Below are 23334 nucleotides of genomic sequence, written 5' to 3'. Positions count from 1 at the left end.
TTGGTGAACAGTTAGACCAGATTCCACAGCTCCGGGTTGAAAGGCCCAAATATGGTGAGAGAGATATCTAACTCCTGACACATTACAAAAGGGAGCATATCAGGTCTGGTTATTCTTAGAAAAGATTAAAAATAAATAAAGGCGAACATTTATATTAATTTTTTAAAATATAACAAAAGCTTAGGTCTTGGAATTAAACACAATGGCAAGCCAAGCCAAGCCAAACCCTATTCAAGATTTAAGCAGTAACTAAACAAAAGAAAAGGAGTACTTGTGGCACCTTAGAGACTAACCAATTTATTTGAGCATAAGCTTTCGTGAGCTACAGCTCACTTCATTTGGATACAACTAGTGAATGCATCCGATGAAGTGAGCTGTAGCTCACGAAAGCTTATGCTCAAATAAATTGGTTAGTCTCTAAGGTGCCACAAGTACTCCTTTTCCTTTTGCGAATACAGACTAACATGGCTGCTACTCTGAAACCTAAACAAAATAAGTGGATTCCAAGTAGTATTGGTCTTCTGCAGTTTTTCAATTTTTTTCCCATACCCATCCATTCATCCTCATGAAAGCAAAGCGAGGCAATGAAAAACATAAGTTGATTCTGACAGAATGCTGGGAGAACAGGTCAGATTAGTGGCAGTGAGTGACAAGCCAGTGCAATATTTCATACAGGATGATAGATAAATATGAATTAAATGGAATCCCGTGCTTATGAAATACGTTGAGACCAATCCTAAGGCACATCGTGTGTGTTGGGGGAATGCTTTCCTGTATATTTGAAAGAGATATGTGTGGCTGGCTGACAATAACACCATGAACAGGATCCCTGAAAATGTCTTGAGAACTCTCAGATATTAGTAATCTGTTATGTATTCAGTTATTCTGTGGCAAAGAAAAATTAGTTAAACAACAAACATTGAGCAACAAATCTGCCTCCTACTTTTCTTCAGGCTATACTATCTTTTTTTTAAGCTGGCAGTAGGTACTGTAGCAAATGTTCATGCATAGCTAAATGGTCATATGAGCTGTTAATGGAGTTGGGCCTGCTTACAACTAGTCTGAATTTGCCTCAGCATATCTTCTGTATGTCCCAGAAGAGACAGTGGGAATAGGTTTCTTGTAGTGGGAGATATCTGATTATTCTACTTCAGTTGTATCTTTCCCTTTGTGGTTATCACTGGCATAGAGGCCATGGTGTCATCTTTATTAACAAAACTTCATTATCTGACCTTGAGGTTCCAAATATAGCAATGACCCCTCCCCTTTTTCTCCAGCATCTCAAAGATAAGTACTAAATCAAATGGGAACAAGCGCAGGAAAGGAGGAAGCAGGTACTGTTTCTGAAACTTGGGTTTAATAGACACTGCGGTAAATTAGTGTTGGCTTACCATGAATGCTCCAAAGACTGACTTTGCCTACCCTTGGCAACTGTGGTTGGAGGATGAGTCAGTGGCTTCTGTTACACACATGGAACTGTCATATGCTTCAAGCACAAATGCAGGGACATTCAGAGAGATGTGATGAGAAAGTTCTGCCACATCTGTGACAGATGGGTGTCTACAGGCACTCACTCCTGTACTGCTGTAGATGAAATAGCCTCTGCACCATTTTATGGTTTAAAGGATTCAAAGGTCTCCATACAACGGTCTCTATCTAGTTTATTATTTGTATTACAGTATAGCACCTCGAGAGCCCAGTTGAGATCTAGGCCCTCTTGCACTAGTTGCTGAACAAGCACATAGTGAGAGAGACAGTCCTTGGCCCAAAGAACTTGCAATGTAAATAGACAAAAACCAACAAAGGGTGGGAGGGGAAAAAGAGACACAGAAAAGTAACCTGATTTGCCCAAGTTTACATACCAGGTCAGGTCCAGAACTCTGCTTTTGGGAGTGCCTGTCCAGTGCCCTATCCTCTAGAGCATGCTGCTTTCTCAGTGCATGTTATAGCCCAAAGCACTTGTTATAGCTTTCTGTATAGTCTAACACACTGTAGTAAGTGAGGTGGTTGTGTGATCTGTAGTTAATATGAAAGTACAGTGAATATATTAGCGTTGTTGGATATAGACCAAACATTTTCTGTAGTCATTATAGCGCATCAATAGTGTATCAAAAAAGCCAAAATGTAAAAAAGAATGTCCCCCAGGAGCTGTAACCCACAGTGAAAATAAATATCCTTCACAATACGGTAGATATTATGAAAGAATATTAGGTCACACTGAGCTGGAGTTTTACTAATAGTATTGAGTAAGGTCTCTTTTCTTTGTAAGTACCGTATCTATTATTGTTATGCAGTAGAGACCTGATGTTTATTAGTGGGTAAATGTGAAAAGCAGTGACCGAATGTTCAAGTTCATTAGTATATTTGCTGAAAGCAATAACATTTGAAACAGTTTTACTGTCAGCCCCAAGTCTGTCATTTATTTGTAGAAGTAAAACATCCATAAATGGAAGAAACAGTGAATGTTTATAGTATTGTTTAGAATCAGAGTCAGAACATACATTCTTCTGCTGCTGCTGGTATTGTGGCTTGACACTATGCAGTATTTAAATCTTTAGGCCAAGAGTCTAGGGAAAATAACTATCTAGAGCAGCCAGCTTCTACAATTCTGACTATCACTCTTCTCCTCATGGAGGAGCAGGCCTGCCGACAGGGCGGGGCCAAAGAGAGCAATTGCCCAGGGCCCCAGGTGATTTAAAAGGGTCTGGGAGCCCCCGGCCAATGCCGTTGGCAATGCAACGGGGCTAAGGCACGCTTTCTGCCCACCCTCACTCCACTTGAATCCAGATTCCAGAAGTGGCCGATGTTTCTGCGGCCCCTGGGAGGGACGCAGGGGGTCTCCGCGCACTGCCCGCATCCTGAGTGCCAACTCTGCAGCTCCCATTGGCCGGGAACTGCGGCCAATAGGAGCTGCAGAGGTGGTGGCTGTGGGCAGCAGCACGCGGAGACCCCCAGGACCCCTGCCTAGGAGCCGGTGCCAGAGGGGTCTGCTGGTCACTCTCGGATGCCACCCGTGGTAAATGCTGACCCCCTGACCTCCTCCTGTACCCGTGGCCCAGCCTAGAGCCTGCACCCCAGGCCCAAACTCCCTCCCAGAGCCCAATCCCTCACCCCCTCCCAACCCCCTGCCCTAGCCCAGAGCCCGAACCCAGCACCCAAACTTCTGCCTAGAACCTGACCCCAAACTCCCTCCCAGAACCTGTACTCTGCACCCTAACCCCCAGCCCCAGCCTGGTGAAAGTGAGTGAGGGTCAGGGAGAGCGAGCAACGGAGGGAGGGGGGATGGAGTGAGCAGGGAGCGGGGCCTTGGAGAAGGGGCAGGACATGGGCATGGTCTCAGGAAAGGGGCATGGCAGGGGGCAGGGCAAGGGTCTTTGGGTTTGCGCGATTAGACAGTTGGCATCCCTACTGGGCGGGTATGTAGAAACCCGGGGAGTTTATGCGTGTATGGGGAGCTCATTAACTATTCTGCCCTGGGGCTCGGAATTGCTGTCAGCAGGCCTGTGGAGAAAGTATCTGCCTTTTTTAAAGTCTGGTGCCACATTGTAGGGTCTAGTTCACTACAGATTCTAGTCCCCATCACACTTTTGGGGGCTGTATACATCATAATAAATTACTGTGATTATTTGTTTTCATAGCCACCCTGCAGGGCTGCTATCAATTTCAGCCTGTCTCACTTTCTTATGTACCTCAACAGCCCTTATCGGTTTTGGAAAAGAAAGAGAATACCATTTATTTGATATGTTCCATTGCTAGTCGTGAGAATATATTCCACAGTATGTAAATAGGCCAAATTCAATGTGGGTTTATGCCTGCTGGGACCCGGTGATTAGTGGACTTGCATAGGGTGTTAATTTCAAATGTAAATTGGCCCACTGGGACCAGTAACTAAGATAATGGTATGAGATCAATACCTATGATTTTGTGTTCTTATATATATATATTATTATATATATATTACAACATTGCTTAGTTAGAGGCTGCAGTTTAGGTTGAAACTCCATTGTGCTTGTCACTGTATGTATGCATAGCAAGAGACAGATTGTAAGCCCCTTCCCTGAAGAGCTAAGTAGACAAGTATGATTAGCCTCATATTTCCAGTTGGAACTTCAAGCTCAGAGATTTGCCCAAGATCACATAGGATGTCTTTGGTAGAGCCAAAAAGTGAACCCCAATCTCCTGAGTCCCAGCCCAGTACCTTAAAGATCATCCTTCCTCTTCCTTGTAGTAAGGAGTCTGAGAAACCAGTAACCAGACAGGAAGTTGGACAATGCAACCTCTTTCATCCCTTGTCAGCAAGGCATCAAGAGATTACAGACTTCTTGGATGCTGCTTTTGTTCAAACAGTATCTGAAAACAATTGCTTTCTACCAGGAGCACCATTTCAGATTGGGGAGGCACAACTCCTGGTTGGTGAGGGGAGAGGAGCAAGCAACAGGGGGAGGGGTCGCTCTCAGCCCATGGTACGAAACTCGGGGGGAGGTAGGAGGCTGGTGCCCCCTGCCCTCTCTAAATGGTGCCACTGCTTCCTACTCAGTATCTTTTGGAAGGTAATAATTATTCAGGTACTGACTGTATTAAAGAACCTACTTTCTGCTACTCAGTAATTCAGAAATAGTAGACGCAATAGTTCAGAAAGGCATGAGTTTTTGTTACACTATTCTGTAATCTCCAGCATATTATACAGTGACAATGATTCACGTTATTTTAAAGTTGTATCTAAATTTTCAAAGTTAATGGAATTTATGCACCCAGATAAAAGATGTGAAGATTACTTGATTTATGCCTGTTTAGTTTTTCCAGCCCATTACATTTAACAGAAGTAGATAGGGTAGAAAGGAAACCAGTTTATTTTTATGTAAATTAGTTCATTTTAATTTCTAATAGAATACCTTGTGGAACTCAACCTTACACTGACACCACATTTTACTAATGCATTTTAATTCATATGGATATATTTTTACTTACATTAATTTTTGTGGTTACATTTGGATGCATTAAATTGCAGCACTGGGCATTCCTGAAACCAATCTGTCTAAGCACAAATTTGTCTTTCACTGAAACTTAGTTTAATCCCTCAAGCTATATACCCTTGGCCCCCATCATCATAGCCTTATTATCATGGAAAACAAATTATGAAATAGTTGGACATATATAGTATTATGCATCCCAGGAACACGTGTCTGCTGCTATTGCTCATGCCCTTCAGTTACAAAGCTCCGTATCCTGTGTTGATTTTTGTAAAGCGATGTCTGACTGATAATATCCTCTAATGTCCTGAATGAACTTTACTGAATTAAGTTAAACCTTGTTGAAGTAGTTTTAATACCTTTGGCATCCATTTATTTAAAATGCAGTTGTGTGTGTTATTGTGGAATTGCATGTGTATACCTTCTTTAAGAGATTAATACATTCTCTGGAAGGTATTAGGAACTCCAAAGGGCTTTTTTTTTTTTTAAACAATACCCATGAAGTCGATTTCCTCGGAAAGTGCGTGGGGCCAAGGGGAATGCAAATGACCCTTTTCAAATCCACACTTTTGAAGCAAGGCCCACCCTGGGGAAGAAAAACCCATTGTCTACTAGTGGCCTGCTCCTGGAAACTCCAGATCAAAGACCCCTGAACCGTATAAAGGGTGGACAAAACATATTCTGACCATGCTTGTTCTGAACTGAAACTGTTATGAGCTTGTCATCACAAAGGAAACCCCTTGGGTGGGGCATTGAAGGACTGCTCCTTCCAGAGGCCATGCTAGAGTTGGGCTAATCTCTGGCAAGCTTATTAACATGCATACAGCTTCTTAATATGCTTTCTCTGTAATGGTTTTTAGTTTAAGAATAAAATAGGCCTGCCTAGAAAGAACTGAAGGGAACTTAAAACTGTAGACAATCATTCTGTTAACCACCTCTGAAGAGAAAGCAAGCAGGTATGTTTGGGCAGCCTGTCTCTTCTGGGAATAAGACAGTGAAGGCGGGGAACTGTCCAGCCTGGAAATACCCTCATCAGAACTCCACCCAAGAAAGGCAACAGCTGGAATCCTTAGTGTGGGTGCCACTGCTGGATCACTGAAGGGAAATACAGGTGCAGTTGCCCTGAACTGTGAAACTCTGCATTACAAAAAGAAAAGGAGTACTTGTGGCACCTTAGAGACTAACCAACTTATTTGAGCATAAGCTTTCATGAGCTACACGAAAGCTTATGCTCAAATACATTGGTTAGTCTGTAAGGTGCCACAAGTACTCCTTTTCTTTTTGCGAATACAGACTAACATGGTTGTTACTCTGAAACCTGTGCATTACAAGTGACTTTTTATTAATGCTCAGTCATGCTAGTAATTTAACTCTTTGCAGGTTAAGTAATACCATTGGCTTCATTGTGAGCGTGAGCTGTTGTACCTCACCCATTTACAGTGCCAACACAAACCTCAAAATGTGTCAGCTAATAAATAGCCATTTTGAAGTTAACTTGCACCGGTCAGCACTTTCTGTCCCATGACAGTCGAACTCCAGCCCTTTCCAGTATGAACTCTGATTTTCTATATCTTGGAATGCCTTGGGGAACTTTCTGTTCATCACAGTGGCACAATCTACAGCCAGTGATTTCACAGAATAGAATTCTCCAGGACATCTACAGCTTGTCTCCAGGACTCCAAGACTTAGCAGGAGATAATATTCTAATGCAAAAGGTGTGAGAGAACGAAAACAACAAAAATACTATAGCTTTTACTAGTATCTATGTTACAATATCCGATCACTTATCATGGAGGTGCAATTCCAAACAACCATAATAACCATTCTCAGCCCATTCCTGGCCCAGTCTTCAGAAGTACAGCATGATTTGATTAGAAGCTCACTGTAATTGGCCAGTCCAGGCTGTGAAGGATATAGCACAGTTACCAAAATCTACCTTTCACACTCCTGCCATGCCAGTGATGCTTATCGTCAGTGATGTTGCGGAGTGATTGTTGCCACCGGATTCTTACTTAAAGAAGTAGCATTAGCCATAATTTGCTACCTTGCAATAAGGGCACCAGTGTGGCACTTTACAGTAGTCTCACCATCTAAATAGAACTCGAGTCATAAAAATTTCTTAGAATAAAATATTTGTATTCTAAGTTCAACAACTAACATTTAAGAAAGATTTACAGCATGGAAACCTGGCAATAGACTTCATTTTATTCATAAACGCTGTGACAAACCCTATTGTTGCTATAGCACTTATATAATTTGTTTTCTTAGTCTTTTGTAATCCTAAATTTAATAATTTTTATCAGTTATAGCTAGATGCCTTTGTTCCCAAGCATTGTTCAACTGAAAGTTGTAATGTATTTTTATTTTGTTTAATTAATAAACACTTGAGGTGAGTGTTGAAGAAATGGCATTTCTTTCTAATTATGTAATCATAAAATGTATTATAATGTACTTCTGAAATGATCAAATCATGGAATACAATTGCAAAGTCTATGTTGTTTCTCTTGGAAGCACAAAGGTAAGAGTAACACAATGTATCCTATCCAGTTTAGTGGCATGGATCTATACACTTTATTTATAGAATACCTCTTGTAGGATCACTTATATTGCTCTAAGCACAGTTATAAGTCAAAATGTGAAAGAGTAATCACTTCTTTGCGTGAATTGTAGATCATAGAATGTACCAAGGGTTAAATTCCAGAAGTTAGCTCAGTAAAAACCTAACTTTCAGAATCTTTTATAAAAAACTTTTATAAGCAAAAAATGATTTCCGTCTTTACATAATTAGAAAGATTCTACATCTGGGGTGAAATCCTGGCCCACTGAAGTGAATGGGAGTTTTGCCATTGACTTCAGTAGCACCAGGATTTTACCCTAGGAGAATAACTAACTAACTATCTCTACAGGAAAGCAGGTTCTGCCTATCCTAAAGGTGATGCAGTTAATTCATGTCAACTTAAAGTTTGAAAAAGTGCAGGAGACAGGAATAGAGAATGTAAAATAAAATCTAAAACATTATTCAATCTCTTTATGGCAGACTACATGAAATAGTTTTACCCATAAATCAATGAACCATGTAGTAACTCTTCCTTATTGTTCTAGGTACCTTGGAATAACAAGACCACTTACATATCCTGTGAGGCAGAATGGAAAATGTATGGCTAAAATGATCCTGTGTGTATGGCTCCTCTCTGCCTCTATCACCATACCACCACTTTTTGGTTGGGCCCAAAATGTGAACGATGAAAAAGTTTGTTTAATCAGTCAAGACTTCGGTTACACAATTTACTCCACTGCAGTTGCGTTTTATATCCCGATGTCAGTGATGCTTTTCATGTACTATCAGATTTACAAGGCTGCTAAGAGGAGTGCTGCTAAACACAAGTTTGCTGGTTTCCCACGGCCAGAAGAAAATGAAGGCATGGTTTCTGTGAATGGAGTTATAAAGCTACACAAGGAATCAGAAGAATGTACAAATTTTTCACGACTCCTTAAACATGATAGAAAAAACATTTCCATCTTCAAGAGAGAACAAAAAGCTGCCACTACCCTGGGAATTATTGTTGGGGCCTTTACTGTGTGCTGGTTGCCATTTTTCATCCTTTCAACTGCCAGACCCTTTATCTGTGGTACAGCATGCAGCTGCATCCCGTTTTGGGTTGAAAGAACATTTCTATGGTTGGGTTATGCAAACTCTCTCATTAACCCCTTTATATATGCCTTCTTCAATCGGGACCTGAGGACAACCTATCGCAATCTACTACAGTGCAGATATAGGAATATCAACCGGAAACTATCAGCTGCAGGGATGCACGAGGCTCTGAAGCTTGCAGAAAAGTCAGAATTTGTGCTGTAAGGTCACTTATCCCTTCTTACAATAATTCAGTTTTATACACATTTGCTTTCTCTTCAGAGTTAAAAGAAAATCAGAGAAACGGCCCCGATGAAATCATTAACTAAGTGCCACAGTTTTTTGCTGTAGTAAGGACTGGGCCCTAGAGTATTTGTGATTTTAGCATAAACCAACCCTTTCCACTTTATACTATTATAAAAGGAAACAATATAAGACAAAATTGGACTGGGGAAATTGTATCATTTGGGATTATTATTATTTATATGTAATAATTATATTTACTTGATTACCTGTGAATGAACCTTAGTGAACTTTACTATCACTTTTGTACACCTTCCAATGAAACAGCATTTATGGCTGTGAAAAAATACACATTGATTATATGGGCCAGATCATCTGCTGGTATAATTTGGTGAAGCTTCAATGGTGCTAAATTGATTTATGCCAGCTGAGGATCTCGCCCCACATCTCTAATTTAACATATGAAACTGGTATATAACCTATTTTAAGACCAGGAAAAGGCAATCTGGCCCTTACCTGACTCTGCTTAATCTAACTCTCCTGATTTTATCAGCTGAGCCCATCTTGTCTAATTTAGACTTAAACTTTCCCAGACTCAAATCTAGGGTTCTGTTGGCCTTATTGATATTCTTTGCTCAACAATAGTAGTAAATTGTCTGAGTTTATCGCAGTTTTCTACTTTCTAGAGCTCATCTGCTGATTTGTGAACCACTCTTATGTATCAAATATAAAACTTGATACCTAAGAAATCATATTTTGGTCACTACTCATATGACTACCTAAATTTTTTCAAAATTATTAAGTTTTGTAAAAAAATCTCTCTTTTTCAGTAATGCATTCAACCTTGCCTAAAAACTTAGACATTTGTTCCATTTGTTGCCCTGCGCAGCAGCCTCTCTAAGGGCTTGATCCTGCTCTCATCAAAATCAATGGCAAAATTCCAATTGACTTGCATGGAGCAGGATCAAGCCTTTTATCAATAATATACTTTCTGTGGAATAATGACCAGTACTGCACACAATATTCCAGGTAATACTCAACAAGTTACAGTACAGTAATGGTCTCAGGGTGTCAGATGTTTCATTTTGCTTTCTGTCCCTTGCTAAAACACATTAGTATGTAGTTTGCTCTATTTATTAGAGCTGTGTACTTAGGCTATAGATGTTGAGTTTTACCCATGATAACTCCCAGATCCTTTCCTTATCATTGTGTTGGATGACTGTTCCATTTGGCTCCTATTTCTTATCTTGATCTCTTCTTTCAGGTTAACTATTTTAAAGTTGTCTACACTGGTCACCTTTGCCATCCGCTGATCCAGTCACCTAACACTGGAGGATTCCCTTCTTCTCACTGATCTCTTTGTGTTCACATATGAATGAACATTAGAAACCACTTTACCAATTGGTGTTCCTACATTTTGCAAATCTTAAGCTAAAGAAAGGAAAACTTGGGGCTTTTGTAAAAGAAAACTCAGGAATAGCTAATATTGTATCATTGCCAATTAAACCCTTTCTATTATTTCACAGTTTTATAACTCCCAATTTTTTTTTAGAAAAGGATAATTGGATATTTGCTGAGGAGAAAGCATACTCATTACAAAGTAGTCTCCATCACTACAAGTTAGAAATAAGGTAATTATCTTATAATGCCAAAGATAATTCTGGCCTAAATTCTGCTCTAACATTCACCACATTAAACTAACTTTAAATGAATTCAGTGGTGTTACTTGAGACATACACCAATGCAGAATTTGTCCCAGTCTTCTTGAATAGAGTTTGTAAAGTCACTGGAAGTGCACAAGCTTGTAGGCAATAGCTGATGTTTATCAGATACGTAGAGGGAACATTGTATTCCCTCACTACCTTGTTCATGTGCATGGCTATGCACCCTGCTGGCAGGTTTCATGCACAGTTACATTTGAGCCATTCAAGAGACCTTTATGTGCCAGGAGGCATCTGCTTCCTGCTGGAAGAAGGGGCTTAAGGGCTCCCACTTCACCTGCTGTCTTCTGTCTGAGGTAAGGGGGTCCCAAGGCTCCCCATCCTCCCATGGAAAGAGTGAAAGTAATGTATGATAGCGGGGGGAGGGCGTGTGTGTGTGTGAGAGAGAGAGAGAGATGTCTCTACAGTGGTGATAAGCATTAGTACAAAACCCTAAAACAGATTATATCTCTCACTCACACACACACTGAAAGTTAAGGGAGGTTATACAGGATGGATAGAGGAAAAGGGAAATGAAAGGGGGCAAGGACCTTACAAGGAACGTAAGTTATAAGAGAAATATATGAGGAAAGACAGCTAGTAAATGGACAGGAAGGAAAATGAAAAAATATGTGAATGACAAATAAGATGGATAGAAAGGGAGACAGCATAGCCTGGGGGAGAAAATGGGAGCTGAAGAGATTGGACTCCTGGATTTTAAATTTAAGATCTAGTAGTTTTTGTTCTGCACACATACACACAAAGTTAGAGGCAACATGGGGACCCCCATGAATCTGAGGGCAGACACATGAACTGATCTAATTTGCATCCCAGGTGAAATGAATGGAGCTGCACAGGTGCTGAGAGCAGAATTTGGCCGAGGTTGTCGACAGGTTATATACGAATGGTACTGGGGCTAGTGGTGCCATAAATAAATTTTCATATCTAACATGAAATGAATAATTTTGACATCAGAGGTCACCCATCTGCCCAGACATATGTTTTAAGATTAACACATTTTAAGGCCAATTTTTTTTTTAACTGGGGAGTGTCTAAAGGTAAGTACCTAAATCAATATTCTGAAGTCAATGGGAGCCTTTAATATCCAGCTTTATGTTTCCACATCTGAGAATTATGGCTTAAGTTTTTCAGCAATCTGATCCTCAGGTGTGGGGATTCTCTCTACACACCCATGCTGGATCCAGGAGGTGTTTAGAAAGCTCCTTGTTAATCACAAAGGCTGAAAGACTTCTGAAATACCAAGTAAAAAGGACAGAAGGAGCCCTTTCACCCACATAAGCACTCCATCAGTATCTCTACAGAGAGGTGTGGCCACTTTATCAAGCAGGCCCATGCATCCCATCTCAAAAGGGTTGAGGTCTCTATTACACCAGATGTATCTGGTGTAACAGAGCAGAATGTGGTCCTTGGCTTTGGAATTTGGCTAAGATCATGGCTAAAACAAAGTTATGCTTCTCCTGAGAATGCTCTCTCACTATCTTGACTGCTTTTAACTAACTAGCTTTGTGAAAAAGCCAAAAGGTGTCTAATCCCAGAGGAAAGGATATCCTTAATTATCTACTTAGATATCTACTTGAGGCAACATATTAGCATAGTTTCGTTTAGTTAACACTCGAGTTATGTAAATAATGGAAATCGTTATCCACAAATATTTACTTAAATTTGAAAGTGAAAGTGCTTTGTTTGTGCTCACACCACTCTTTTGTGTTTACTTTCTATTACATTCCAGCGAGTGAGTTTTGCTTGCAAGAACGTGTGCAGGAACTACATTTTAAGCTCAAAAGCTGGAGTATGTAGATACTTTATATAGAATTCTGTTTGAGGTTCAGGTTTTCCAGGTCCCATTACCAGAGCCCAGGCACACGGGCAATTAATGTGTTATTGTATCCAGCAACAAATTCTGAATTGCTTGCTCCCAGAACTGTTCAGTCTCCTTCATTCTCCATGGCTCCTGCCTCATGGACAGGGGCTTGTATGTCCTGATTTGGAAAGCAGGGGAGTCAATCTAGGTTGTATCTCTATGATTAGGGCTGCTCTGGGCAGGATCTCTATGGTTAGACTTTCTCAGGACTCACAGGGTATGTTTACACTGCAATATAAGCCCAGGGTTCAAACTCAGGCTCAAGCCTAACCCTCCTTCCATCTACACACAAATTGTGCTGGCTCAGGCCCAGGATCTCCTGGGGTGGAGGGTCCAAGCCTCAGTCAAGCCAGGTCCCAGGGTTCAAACCCTATTGCTTTGCTCTGTGGATACAGCCCCACTGGACTCGTGCTCTGGGAGTCTCCACAAGTGTCCCACACTCCCACAGGCTGACTTTCTTTGTCTTCTGGACAGGCAAGTTTTCCCACACTGCACCGCAAACAAGGCTACAGCAGCCACATTTTGGGATGGTGCTCGGAAGTCAAGTCTGGCATATGGCTGGTTGGAGTCGGGCCTACATAATGCAGTGTAGACACTGGAGACCCAGGGTGGAACCCAGGATTCAACAATTCCTAACCTAGAGTTACAAATGTGCATAGACACTCAATCCCTGGGTTTACAAACCCAGACTCTGCTAACTCAAGTTCTACTAACCTGGGCTTACACTGTAGTGTAGCTCTACCCCCAGAGACCCAACCAGACATTGAGCCTAGGGCACAGTCCCTCATGGCCAAAGACTTGGGACAACTACTAAAGTGCTCTAGCAATAACTAGGGATCATTAAGTAGTCAGGACCACGCCCACCTCAGTCAGGGTCAACTGGGAAGCGCCAAGATCCCACTCGTTTGGATTTCCTTCCACCTCCAGCAGTGCACCAGAACCTGGGTTTGGTGAGTGTCAGAGCACAATATACGACCTATTTGTTTAGCCATGCTTTTGATTAACTGATGGATTCAATTAATAGCAGAAAGTGGAGATCTGTTGTTGAGCCTTTGAAATAAAAGAATTATAATTTTTTTTTCAAATTATTTTTAACAGTTTAAAGCGAGGTATCAATCAATCATTTTATACTCATTTGATCAAAATAAAAGTAATTTCTCATTTTCTCTTCCTATCCAGATATTATTTTATTATCCAATACCACACAGAGCCATAGATGTGCCAAATAATCTGAAATAAATGTACTTCAGACAGTTATTGAGTTAAGGGTGTTTATGAGTAAATCTGTACTGCAAAGTTTTATCTTTTGCTCCCTTTTCATGTTCTAGCTTTGTGGTATAACAAGCATTCAGTATATATAAAAGAATGTTGTACTATTTTTACTATTCAACATAGCATCTCTAGAGCACTGTTGAGGTAAATTTAGGGATAGTTCAACTAAGACTCTAAAATGCAGGACATAGAATACCAAGGAACCTTGAAAATGATGCCATTTATTTTGTGCATAGCTACCATCTTAACTTTCTATTTGATTTTTCTTGTCTTTCAGGAAAAACTGCTCAAGAGATAAACTTCTCTCAGGGAAAGCACAGGAAAAAATTATCAGCAGATCCTGATCATAGCTCACCGTAGATCTTAGGTTCTTTTCATCCTTTAAAAAGAAAATCTCTTTGTCTCTTGGTCTTTGTACAATAAGTACATGCTAATAGTATCTTTATGGCTGTTATCTTTATTTTTTCTCTAAATAGCCATTGCCCCTCATGAGTATTGAAAATTGGTTTATAATTTTTTTTCAAATGTTCATTTTCTATACATCTTAATAATGGTAGACCAGTAGCTCTCAACCTTCAGCCCTTCTCCCAAATAACCAGGACCCTTTCGCACTGTATGGGAAGTACAGAGTGTTTGCAATTCCAGGGCATATGTTCACAACCCCCAGACTGATGGCCTTCACTGTAGATGAAAGGCAGTCTGATTATTTGCTTTCTCGTGGATGCTGATTGCCTATATATATATATATATATATATATATATGCAATGTAGGAAACATTTTAAGACTTCATGAACCTATGCCTTTTTTCATTAGTATTATAATTGTCTATCATTTATGATCGATTTATATATAGTTCTAATTGAATAAATAATGCCAGAATCCAAAATACATATTAAAATACCTAAGTTTCCAGAAGAGAGAGAGTCCACTGAGAGGAAACCTATTGTACTGTTATAAACTATTGACATACAGACTGGATAAATATTTTGCTCTTAGTTATAGATCTACTCAATCAATAAAAGATCAGCAAGTCTCTCTTTTTAATACAGCAGATGTGTGGGCTTTCCTTATGTGTGGTCTTGTTAGTTCCAGAAAATTGTGTTTACAGTATGCTTAACTTTTTCTTTCTACATAAAAGAGAAAGCCACTGTAACAAACTTGTTCTCTTATTTCTAAGCATACAAGTGTTAAAGTCTGTCATGAATTAACAGAATGCAAATGACTAGACTCAGTAACTTAAAACGCACAAAAATCTAGCCCTGTCTGTAAATGGGGATAATGGTACTCATCCCCTTTGTAAAGAGCTTTGGGATCTGCAGATGAAAAGTGGCTCTATAAGAGCTAGGTATCAGTGGTAGTATAACGGAGCCAAGCAGCATTTTTAAAGAGGACTCACATACAATAATAGGAATCATTCAGTCACAAGAAAAATACATACAAAATTAGAACAAACAGATGCTTGATACACATACAGTGGAAAAAAGTTATTTTGTGATATCTCAGCCTTATAAAACATGGTGACTAAATAGAGATCATAGAAAGGTAGGAATGGAAGGGACCTCGACAGATCATCTAGTCCTGCACTGAGGCAGGACTAAGGGTATGTCTACACTAGGATATTAGGTCGAATTTATAGAAGTTGGTTTTTTAGAAATCGTTTTTATATATTCGTGTGTGTGTGTGTACCCACAGAAAATGCTCTAAGTGCATTAAATGCATTAACTCGGCGGAGTGCTTCCACAGTACCGAGGCAAGTGTCGACTTCCAGAGCGTTGCACTGTGGGTAGCTATCCCACAGTTCCCGCAGTCTCTGCTGCCCATTGGAATTCTGGGTTGAGATCCCAATGCCTGATGGGGCTAAAACATTGTCGCGGGTGGTTCTGGGTACATATTATCGGGCCCCCGTTCCCTCCCTCCCTCCGAGAAAGCAGCAGCAGACAATCGTTTCGCGCCTTTTTTCTTGAGGAAATGAGATTCAAAAGTTCACGGTTCTTTTCCTGTCTACCTGGCCAGTGCATCTGAGTTGAGAGTGCTGTCCAGAGCAGTCACAATGGAGCACTCTGGGATAGCTCCCGGAGGCCAATACCGTCTAATTGTGTCCACAGTACCCCAAATTCGACCCGGCAAGGCCGATTTAAGCACTAATCCACTTGTCAGGGGTGGAGTAAGGAAATCGATTTTAAGAGCCCTTTAAGTCGAAAAAAGGCCTTCATCGTGTGTATGGGTTCAGGTTTACATCGATTTAACGCTGCTAAATTTGACCTAAAGTCCTAGTGTAGACCAGGGCTAAGAATTGTCTAGACCACTCCTGACAAGTGTTTGCCTAAAAATCTCTAATGATGGAGATTCCACAACCTCCCTAACTAATTTATTCCACTGCTTAACTTCCCTTGTTGTTAGGAAGTTTTTTCTAATGTCTAATCTAAATCTCCTTTGTTGCAATTTAAGCCCATTATAACTTGTCCTGTCCTTGGTGGTTAAGAACAATTTATCACCCTCCTCTTTATGTCCCCCAATCAGTCTTCTCTTCTCCAAACTAAAAACACCCATTTTTTCAGTCTTTCCTCTTATGTCAGGTGTTCTAGACCTTTAATCATTTTTGTTGCTGTCCTCTGGACTTTCTCCAATTTGTCCACATCTTTCCTGAAGTGCAGTGCCCAGAACTGGACACAATACTCCAGTGGAGACCTTTTCAATGCTAAGTAGAGTGGAAGAATTACTTATTGTGTCTTGCTTGCTATACTTCTAATACACTCCAGAATGAGGTTTGGTTTTTTTGCAACAGTATTACATTGTTGACTCATATTTAGTTTGTGATCCACTAGCACTCCCAGATCCTTTTCTGCAGCAATACTTCCTAGGCAGTCATTTCCCATTTGTGCAATTGATGATTCCTTCCTAAGTGCAGTAATTTGTATTTGTCCTTATTGAATTTCATCCTATTTATTTCATAGAATTTCTCCAGACTATTTCTCCAGTTTGTCAAAATCATTTTGAATTTTAATTCTGACCTTCAATTGCTCCCAGCTTTGTATTGTCTGCACACTTTATTAGTGTAATCTCTAGGCCATTATCTAATCATTTACAAAGACATTAAATAGACCCAGGACAGATCTTTGCAGGACCCCAGTCAATATGCCCTTCCAACTTGACTGTGAACCATTGATAACTACTCCAAGTAGTTTTCCAACCAGTTGTGCACCCACCTTAGGTATGTCTAGGCCAGTTGTTCTCAATGACTGGTCTGTGGATCAGAACCATTCCCTGAGATCTTCATGACAGTTTAGAAAGGCAACAAGCTAGTTCCTGGTATCAAAAAGGTTGAGAAACACTGGTCTAGGCTATATTCCCCTAATTTGTTTATGAGAAGGTCACATGAGACAATATAAAAAGCCTTACTAAAGTTGATATATCATACCTGCTTCCCCCTTATCCACAAGGCTTGTTACCCCGTAAAGAAGGATATTAGTTTGGTTTGACATGATTTGTTCTTGACAAATCCACGTTGACTGTTACTTATAACCTTATTATCTTCTAGGTGCTTAAAAATTGATTGATTGAATATTTGCTCCATTATCTTTCTGGGTACCAATGTTAATTATACTGGTCTATAATTCCCTGGGTTATCCTGTTCACCTTTTTATAGATAGGTCCTTTTCCAGTCCTCTGGGATCGCCCATGTCCTCCATGACTTCTCAAAGATAATCGCTAATAGCTCAGAGAGTTCTTCAGTCAGTTCTTTAAGTATTCTAGGATATATTTTGTCAGGCCCTGCCAACTTGAAGACATCTAACTTGTCTAAGTAATTCTTAACTTGTTCTTTTCCTATTTTAGCCTCAGATCCTACCCCATTTACACTTATGTTCCCTTTGTTAGTCATCTGATAACTGTTAACCTTTTTGGCGAAAACTGAAACAAAAAAGGCATTTAAAACTTCAGACATTGCTGCATTTTCTGTTATTGTTTTCCCCACGTCATTGAGTAATGGGCCTAGCTTGTCATTGGTCTTCCTCTTGCATCGAATGTATTTGTAAAATGTTTTCTTTTTGCCTTTATGCCTCTAGTTAGTCTCATTTTGTGCCTTGGCCTTTCTAATTTTGTCCCTATATGCTTATGTTTTTTTTTTTTAAATCTATTCATCCTTCGTAATTTGACCTAGTTTCCCCTTTTTGTGGGACTTTTTTTTGTTTCACATCATTGACAATCTCCTGGGTAAGCCATGGTGGTCACTAACCATACTTGTTTTCTTTCCTATGCACTGGGGTAGTGTGCTCTTGCGTCCTTAATGTCTGTTTAAAAAACTGCCAACTCTTCTGAACTCTTTTTCCCCTTAGACTTGCTTCCCAAGGATCTTCCCTACCAGTTCTCTGAGTTTGCTAAAGTTTACCTTCTTGAAGTCCATTGTCTTTTTTCTGCTGCTTTCCCTCCTACCATTCCTTAGAATTATGAATGCTTATTTCATGATCACTTTCACGCAAGCTGCCTTCCACTTTCAAATTCTCAAACAGGTCCTCCTTATCTGTCAGACTCAAATGTTGAAAAGCCTCTTCTCTTGGTTCTCTCTCCAACTTCTGCAATAAAAAGTTATCTTGAATGCATTCCAAGAACTTGTTGGATAATCTTTTCTCTGCTGTATTATACTCCCAACAGATGTCTGCATATTTGAAGTGTCCTATCACCACCAAGTCCTGTGCTTTGGATGATTTTGTTTTAGTTGTTTAAAAAAAGCCTTATCCACCTCTTCTTCCTGGCTAGGTGATCTATAGTAGACCCCTACCATGACATCAATCTTGTTTTTATGCCTTTTATCTTTTCCCAGACACTTTCAACAGGTCTGCCTCCCACTTTTGTCTCAGTGCACGTTTATATGTCTTTGATATAGAAGCCAACACTTCCTCCCTTTTTTCCTGTCTGTTGTTCCTGAACAAGCTGTACCCTTCTATACCAATGTTCCAATCATGTGAATTATCCCACCAAGTCTCTTAAGTATTACAGTGATTGGACACTGTATAGAAATTTAGAGCTGGATACATACAAGGGAACAGTTATCCTCTCCTAGAACGCATGTAAATAATACAGTGATAATAACTACACACCTACCTATGATAAATAGATTGATTTGCCTCCACTAGAGACAAGATTTTGTTAGTGAAGACTGATTAGTTAAAGCATGCTTAATGGAAGCCTGGCAGAGTCACTATGGTTTAGTAGTCTAATAAGGTATCTGGGAATTTTCTGTAGAATCTTACCTTAGCATGAATTTACCCCGAGGAGCGATTTGTCTTGTATGGTTGGGATTGATTCTCTAGGGCCTACACAAGCTCTTTGCTGCCCCTCTTAAGGGATGCACCTGGGAGGCCCCTACAGTGTATATATTACAGTACAGTAATATATACACTGATAGGATAGGACTTTAAACATGTCATGGAAATCAAATAGCATGAGAGAGAACTTAAGGATCACTGATTGTATACATAGAATTGACAGATCCCATTATTCAATAACCATTGGAGTCCTTTTCAGCAACACAGATTGCAGGACTGTTTCATACACAGCCATTGATTTAGATTTATCTTTTTAAAAACTGCTATAAACAGGCATTTAATACAGCAAACGCTATGAAAGTACCAATAAGGGTTTCTAACTTTCAAACATAAATCAAATTTAGAATTAAGAGAGTCATCTACAATATCTTTGATATTCCAAATTTTCTCTTTTTCCACACAGAGTATCTATAACTTACTTCAAATTCTCTCTCTCACCTTCATCCACAAATAAAGATCAACAGAACCAGCAATGTCTGAAGTCACTCCTATTGACTTCAGTGAGTGTGCATCTCTGAGGGCAAAAATTTGGTTCTATAAGTTGTATTCATTTCAGATTTATGCAATATATAAGCAGATATCAAATAGAACACTTCCTTAGGCATGTGCATTCAGCTAAAGCAGACCCTGACTACTATTTTTATTTAACTATATATATAAATAAATGAAACAACCTATTTTTGATTATTTTATTCCTCCATATCTAGTTTTGACCTTGGATATGATTATCTGGTTAGTTTTTACAATTAATTGCTGATGTCTTCTCATTTTAATTAACAATGGAAATAAACTTGTTTGAAATCTATTTCTGCATTGTACCCCACTGTAAAATTGCTTTTCTTGTTATCCTTTATTGGTCTCTAGGAAGGGCCTCCTTTTGTTCAATTTATTTCCTGTTTGTTAGGGTGGGTTCATGTGCTGAAATGCCTGAGTTCATGAAATGATTGACTGTTAACAGGCCTGTTCCTGGAGCCTGGGCTGATGTGAATAATCCTATTGATGTCAGTAGGGGTAGTCACATGGAAAAGAGCTCTGCTCAGGCCTCTGGCATGTGGAGGGAGTTGAGTTTAGGCTGTCATGCAAACCAAACTCAGAAATTTGGAGCTACTTTCTGTTTAATTTTCAGCCTTACCATTGCCCTCGTGGGTTTTTGGTTTTTTTTTGCATTAGTGCCAAATCCTGGATCTCAACACAATGTCCAAGTGGCTGAGGAAAGACTTTCTGTACGGCAGAATGACTGGCGGATCTGTGTAGTCACGGATCCACTACCATTCTCCACAAAGAACTTGATTTTGAATTCAGGGAAATTACTCACCTGATTAAGTGCTTTGCTGGATCAGGGCTAGAGAGCTCATCAAGTTACAGGGTCAAGCCCCAAAATCCCTGCTGGGTGGGGTGCAGGAAGCCCCCATGGAACAGAACTCTGACATGGGCAGGGACTGATGACTCCCTGCTTCCTTTTCCATAGCAGAACAGCACTAGTTCCACTGGGTTGAGTTTCTCCACAACATCAGAGGAAGGAGCAGGATTTGGCCCCAGTGATTATTAATGGGACAATGTTGCAGCTAAGATAAAATGTGACATTATTTTGTCAACAAATATTGGGTGTGAAGTTATTTTTGCAGAAGTTATGTGGATAAAGGTCACTTTGCAAAATCAAGGGATGGATTCTCCATCCTGCTATGGCCCCTTTACTCAGTTTTTGTGCCTGGGAAATTCTCCTCTCATAAGAACTGAACAGGACAACCACAGGTTATCTTATGAGGCCCCCTGCACAAGCCCTAAGCTAGGCAGTGGGGCTTAGTGTAAGACCAGAGAGTAGAGGGGCAGGCCAGGGGGAGGGCTTTAGCAGATGCTGCTTCAGCAGTTTTTGGGCTGCTGTACTTTAGGGTTGTCCAAATTGTGCTTAGGACCTTTTTAGCCCTCATAGAAGCCCAGAATTGGGTAAACACAAAGGTGACCCTTAGCCACCCACTTCCTTGGGCCTCAAGTTTTGTGCTGAACTTCTGGGAAAGAGCTCTAATTCTTTATAAGCCTAATCCAGTTCTCATCAAGGTCAACAGGAGGCTTTCCGTTGATTTCAATGAGAGTTGGATCAGGCCCTGTAGGGGATGCTGTTACATTTTCCTATCTAATTCATTGTGGGTTGTGTATTTTTTCTTAAAACAGGAGAAACTCTGATTACTCAAGAAAAAAGAGTCATGACTTATGACCAAATACACAGCGAAGTAGTCAGATATGCCAAGGCACGACTTGGGAAGGAAAAGTAATGAAGATTTAGCCTGAGAAGAAATAAAGGGGAATATGAAATGCACTTAATCTTCTTTGAATGGGAATGTTTAAAAAATTAAATAAAAATCCATGAGCTTGATGCATTGTATTAAATGAATTTCTCATGGAAGTGGTGACACCTCTCATTTCTTTGTGGGATAATTGCTATTGTGTACAAATGAAAAGAATTTTCTGTTTGAGAAAGCCAAATCATTTTAGCAATAAGCAGTTTGACACTTGAGGGGAAAGAAATCAACTGAAATCCAGAAAGACAAGATATTGTACAGATCTGCACCTTTATCAATGTAAACAGAAGAGACCATTCATATATGTTTCTCATGCTTGTGGCTTACAACAATCTCCCCACTATATTTTCCACTGTATGCATCCGATGAAGTGAGCTGTAGCTCACGAAAGATAATGCTCTAATAGATTTGTTAGTCTCTAAGGTGCCACAAGTACTCCTTTTCTTTTAACAATGCTATTATTATTCAGGGATCACCCATGATACAGAATGTATTTTGTTTTACTACAAAAAGATATTTTTCGAGCAAATGGTGGCAATGTAGATGCTTTCAAGCCTTGTGTTGAAAATGTTCTGTATGTCCGAGCTAAAATCCAGAAAGACAACAATAAAAGGCTGATTTTTGTTAAAAGTGGCCCTTTGGTATTCAATGGCAAAAGTCCTGTCTAATTATACATCTTTGACACAGGTGGTGGTTGGTGTTTAAGATAAAAATGGAGCATAATTTGTCGGTTGTCTCTGACCTTTCAGTAAAAATGCGTCTCATGGATTTTATTATGACAAAATCCAAGAGACAAGAGCAAGATGTATATATTTTACACAACAAAAGGTTAATTTATGTTCTTTCTAAGTGGTGATTTTTGATGTATCAGAATATATAGAGAAACTAGGATCTCTCTTTGTTCAAGTAACTGCATAAAAGGTGGGGGGTTTTCAACGGTCTCTTGTGTGCTGTTTCTGAAGAATATATATATAAAAGCACCCTTTCTAGATTCATATCTCATCTGTTCAGTTGAATTTCATGGGGGTGTATGCTGTTGTACTGATGATAATCAAGTACAAGAGTAGCCATTGTCACAGTATTAAAAGTCATTAGGACTCCCGTTCAGTACCTCATCAATAGGATTAGTCACTGTGAACTCCACATTTTAAATGAAATAAGTGCCTTTGGTAATTCACTTGGATTTTCCAAGAGGTACATAGTGAGAACAAATAGAGCTGTACAAAATTCAAGCATGTCAGTGATAAAAGTTTTGATAATCCTTAAATATTTAATGTGAGAAAGTTTATTGTAAGTACTCAGTGGACCAAGTTCTGATCAGTTACAATGGTATACGATTTCAGTGGAATTACTCTGAACAAAGTCAGATCAGAACAGGGTGCAACATATAAAACGAAGGATGGAAGATTTAAGGGAGAAGAGGTACTCATGAGTGACAGTAAAAGCAAAAGCCTGAAGATTATTTTTTCTTCAGTAAATGCATAACAGAAAGCAAAAGGACATCTTTTAATATTCTAAAGCTAGTTTTTGACTCTGACGTGCTTAGCTACTTCACAGACACTGAAGCACCTGTATTCAGAACAAAGTGGAATGTCATGCTTTCCTTTTAGATAACCAAAACCTTAACTTCAGATTTAATAGACTAATTGTACATTATTAGATCCATTATTTAAATGAATTTTTGTAATATGTACTAGTATTAAAATTTTCTGTGAAATTCACTGTAAATATTGTGACTTTAAATTTAATCAAAAATATATTCTATTTGTAAATGTTGTAAGAGAAATGTTATGAGGGTTAAGAAGCAAGGAATGCTTCAACAAACTGGTGGATGGGGATCTACAATGAGGAAATAGGTGCTAAATGCTTTTGGACCAACATTGCCTTTGAAAACACAAGCAGTAGCAAATCTATAACATCACTGTGTTGCTTAGGCCAATGATTTTGTTTTCATTTTGTCTAACAGATTTTAAGAGGCTGAAATGACAGGCACCTGCCTAGCAGCCATTAGTGC

At 39.6% G+C, this 23334-nt stretch overlaps 1 protein-coding gene across 3 annotated transcripts in view; it reads left to right on the top strand.

Moving 5' to 3' along the window:
- The window catches only part of HTR7 (5-hydroxytryptamine receptor 7), a 41877-nt gene extending 18928 nt beyond the window's left edge, over nt 1–22949 (top strand). Inside the window, exons 2-3 of one of the 3 annotated variants that reach the window (XM_073353815.2) lie at nt 8073–8822; nt 21193–22949. In XM_073353815.2, coding sequence (XP_073209916.1) covers nt 8073–8822; nt 21193–21235 — 793 coding nt within the window. In that variant the 3' untranslated portion in view covers nt 21236–22949. Of the gene's footprint in view, nt 1–8072; nt 8823–10108; nt 10346–13975; nt 14107–21192 lie in introns of those variants that run through there. The other 2 variants (XM_073353813.1, XM_073353814.1) reach the window with 2 other exon arrangements.
- Nucleotides 22950–23334: the final 385 nt, after the last annotated feature.

The sequence above is a fragment of the Lepidochelys kempii genome, chromosome 7 (genome assembly GCF_965140285.1).
Source record: "Lepidochelys kempii isolate rLepKem1 chromosome 7, rLepKem1.hap1, whole genome shotgun sequence".
Classification (NCBI taxonomy): domain Eukaryota; kingdom Metazoa; phylum Chordata; order Testudines; family Cheloniidae; genus Lepidochelys; species Lepidochelys kempii.
Note: the sequence above shows the minus strand (reverse complement) of the source record. Positions and strands in the feature narration are given on the sequence as shown.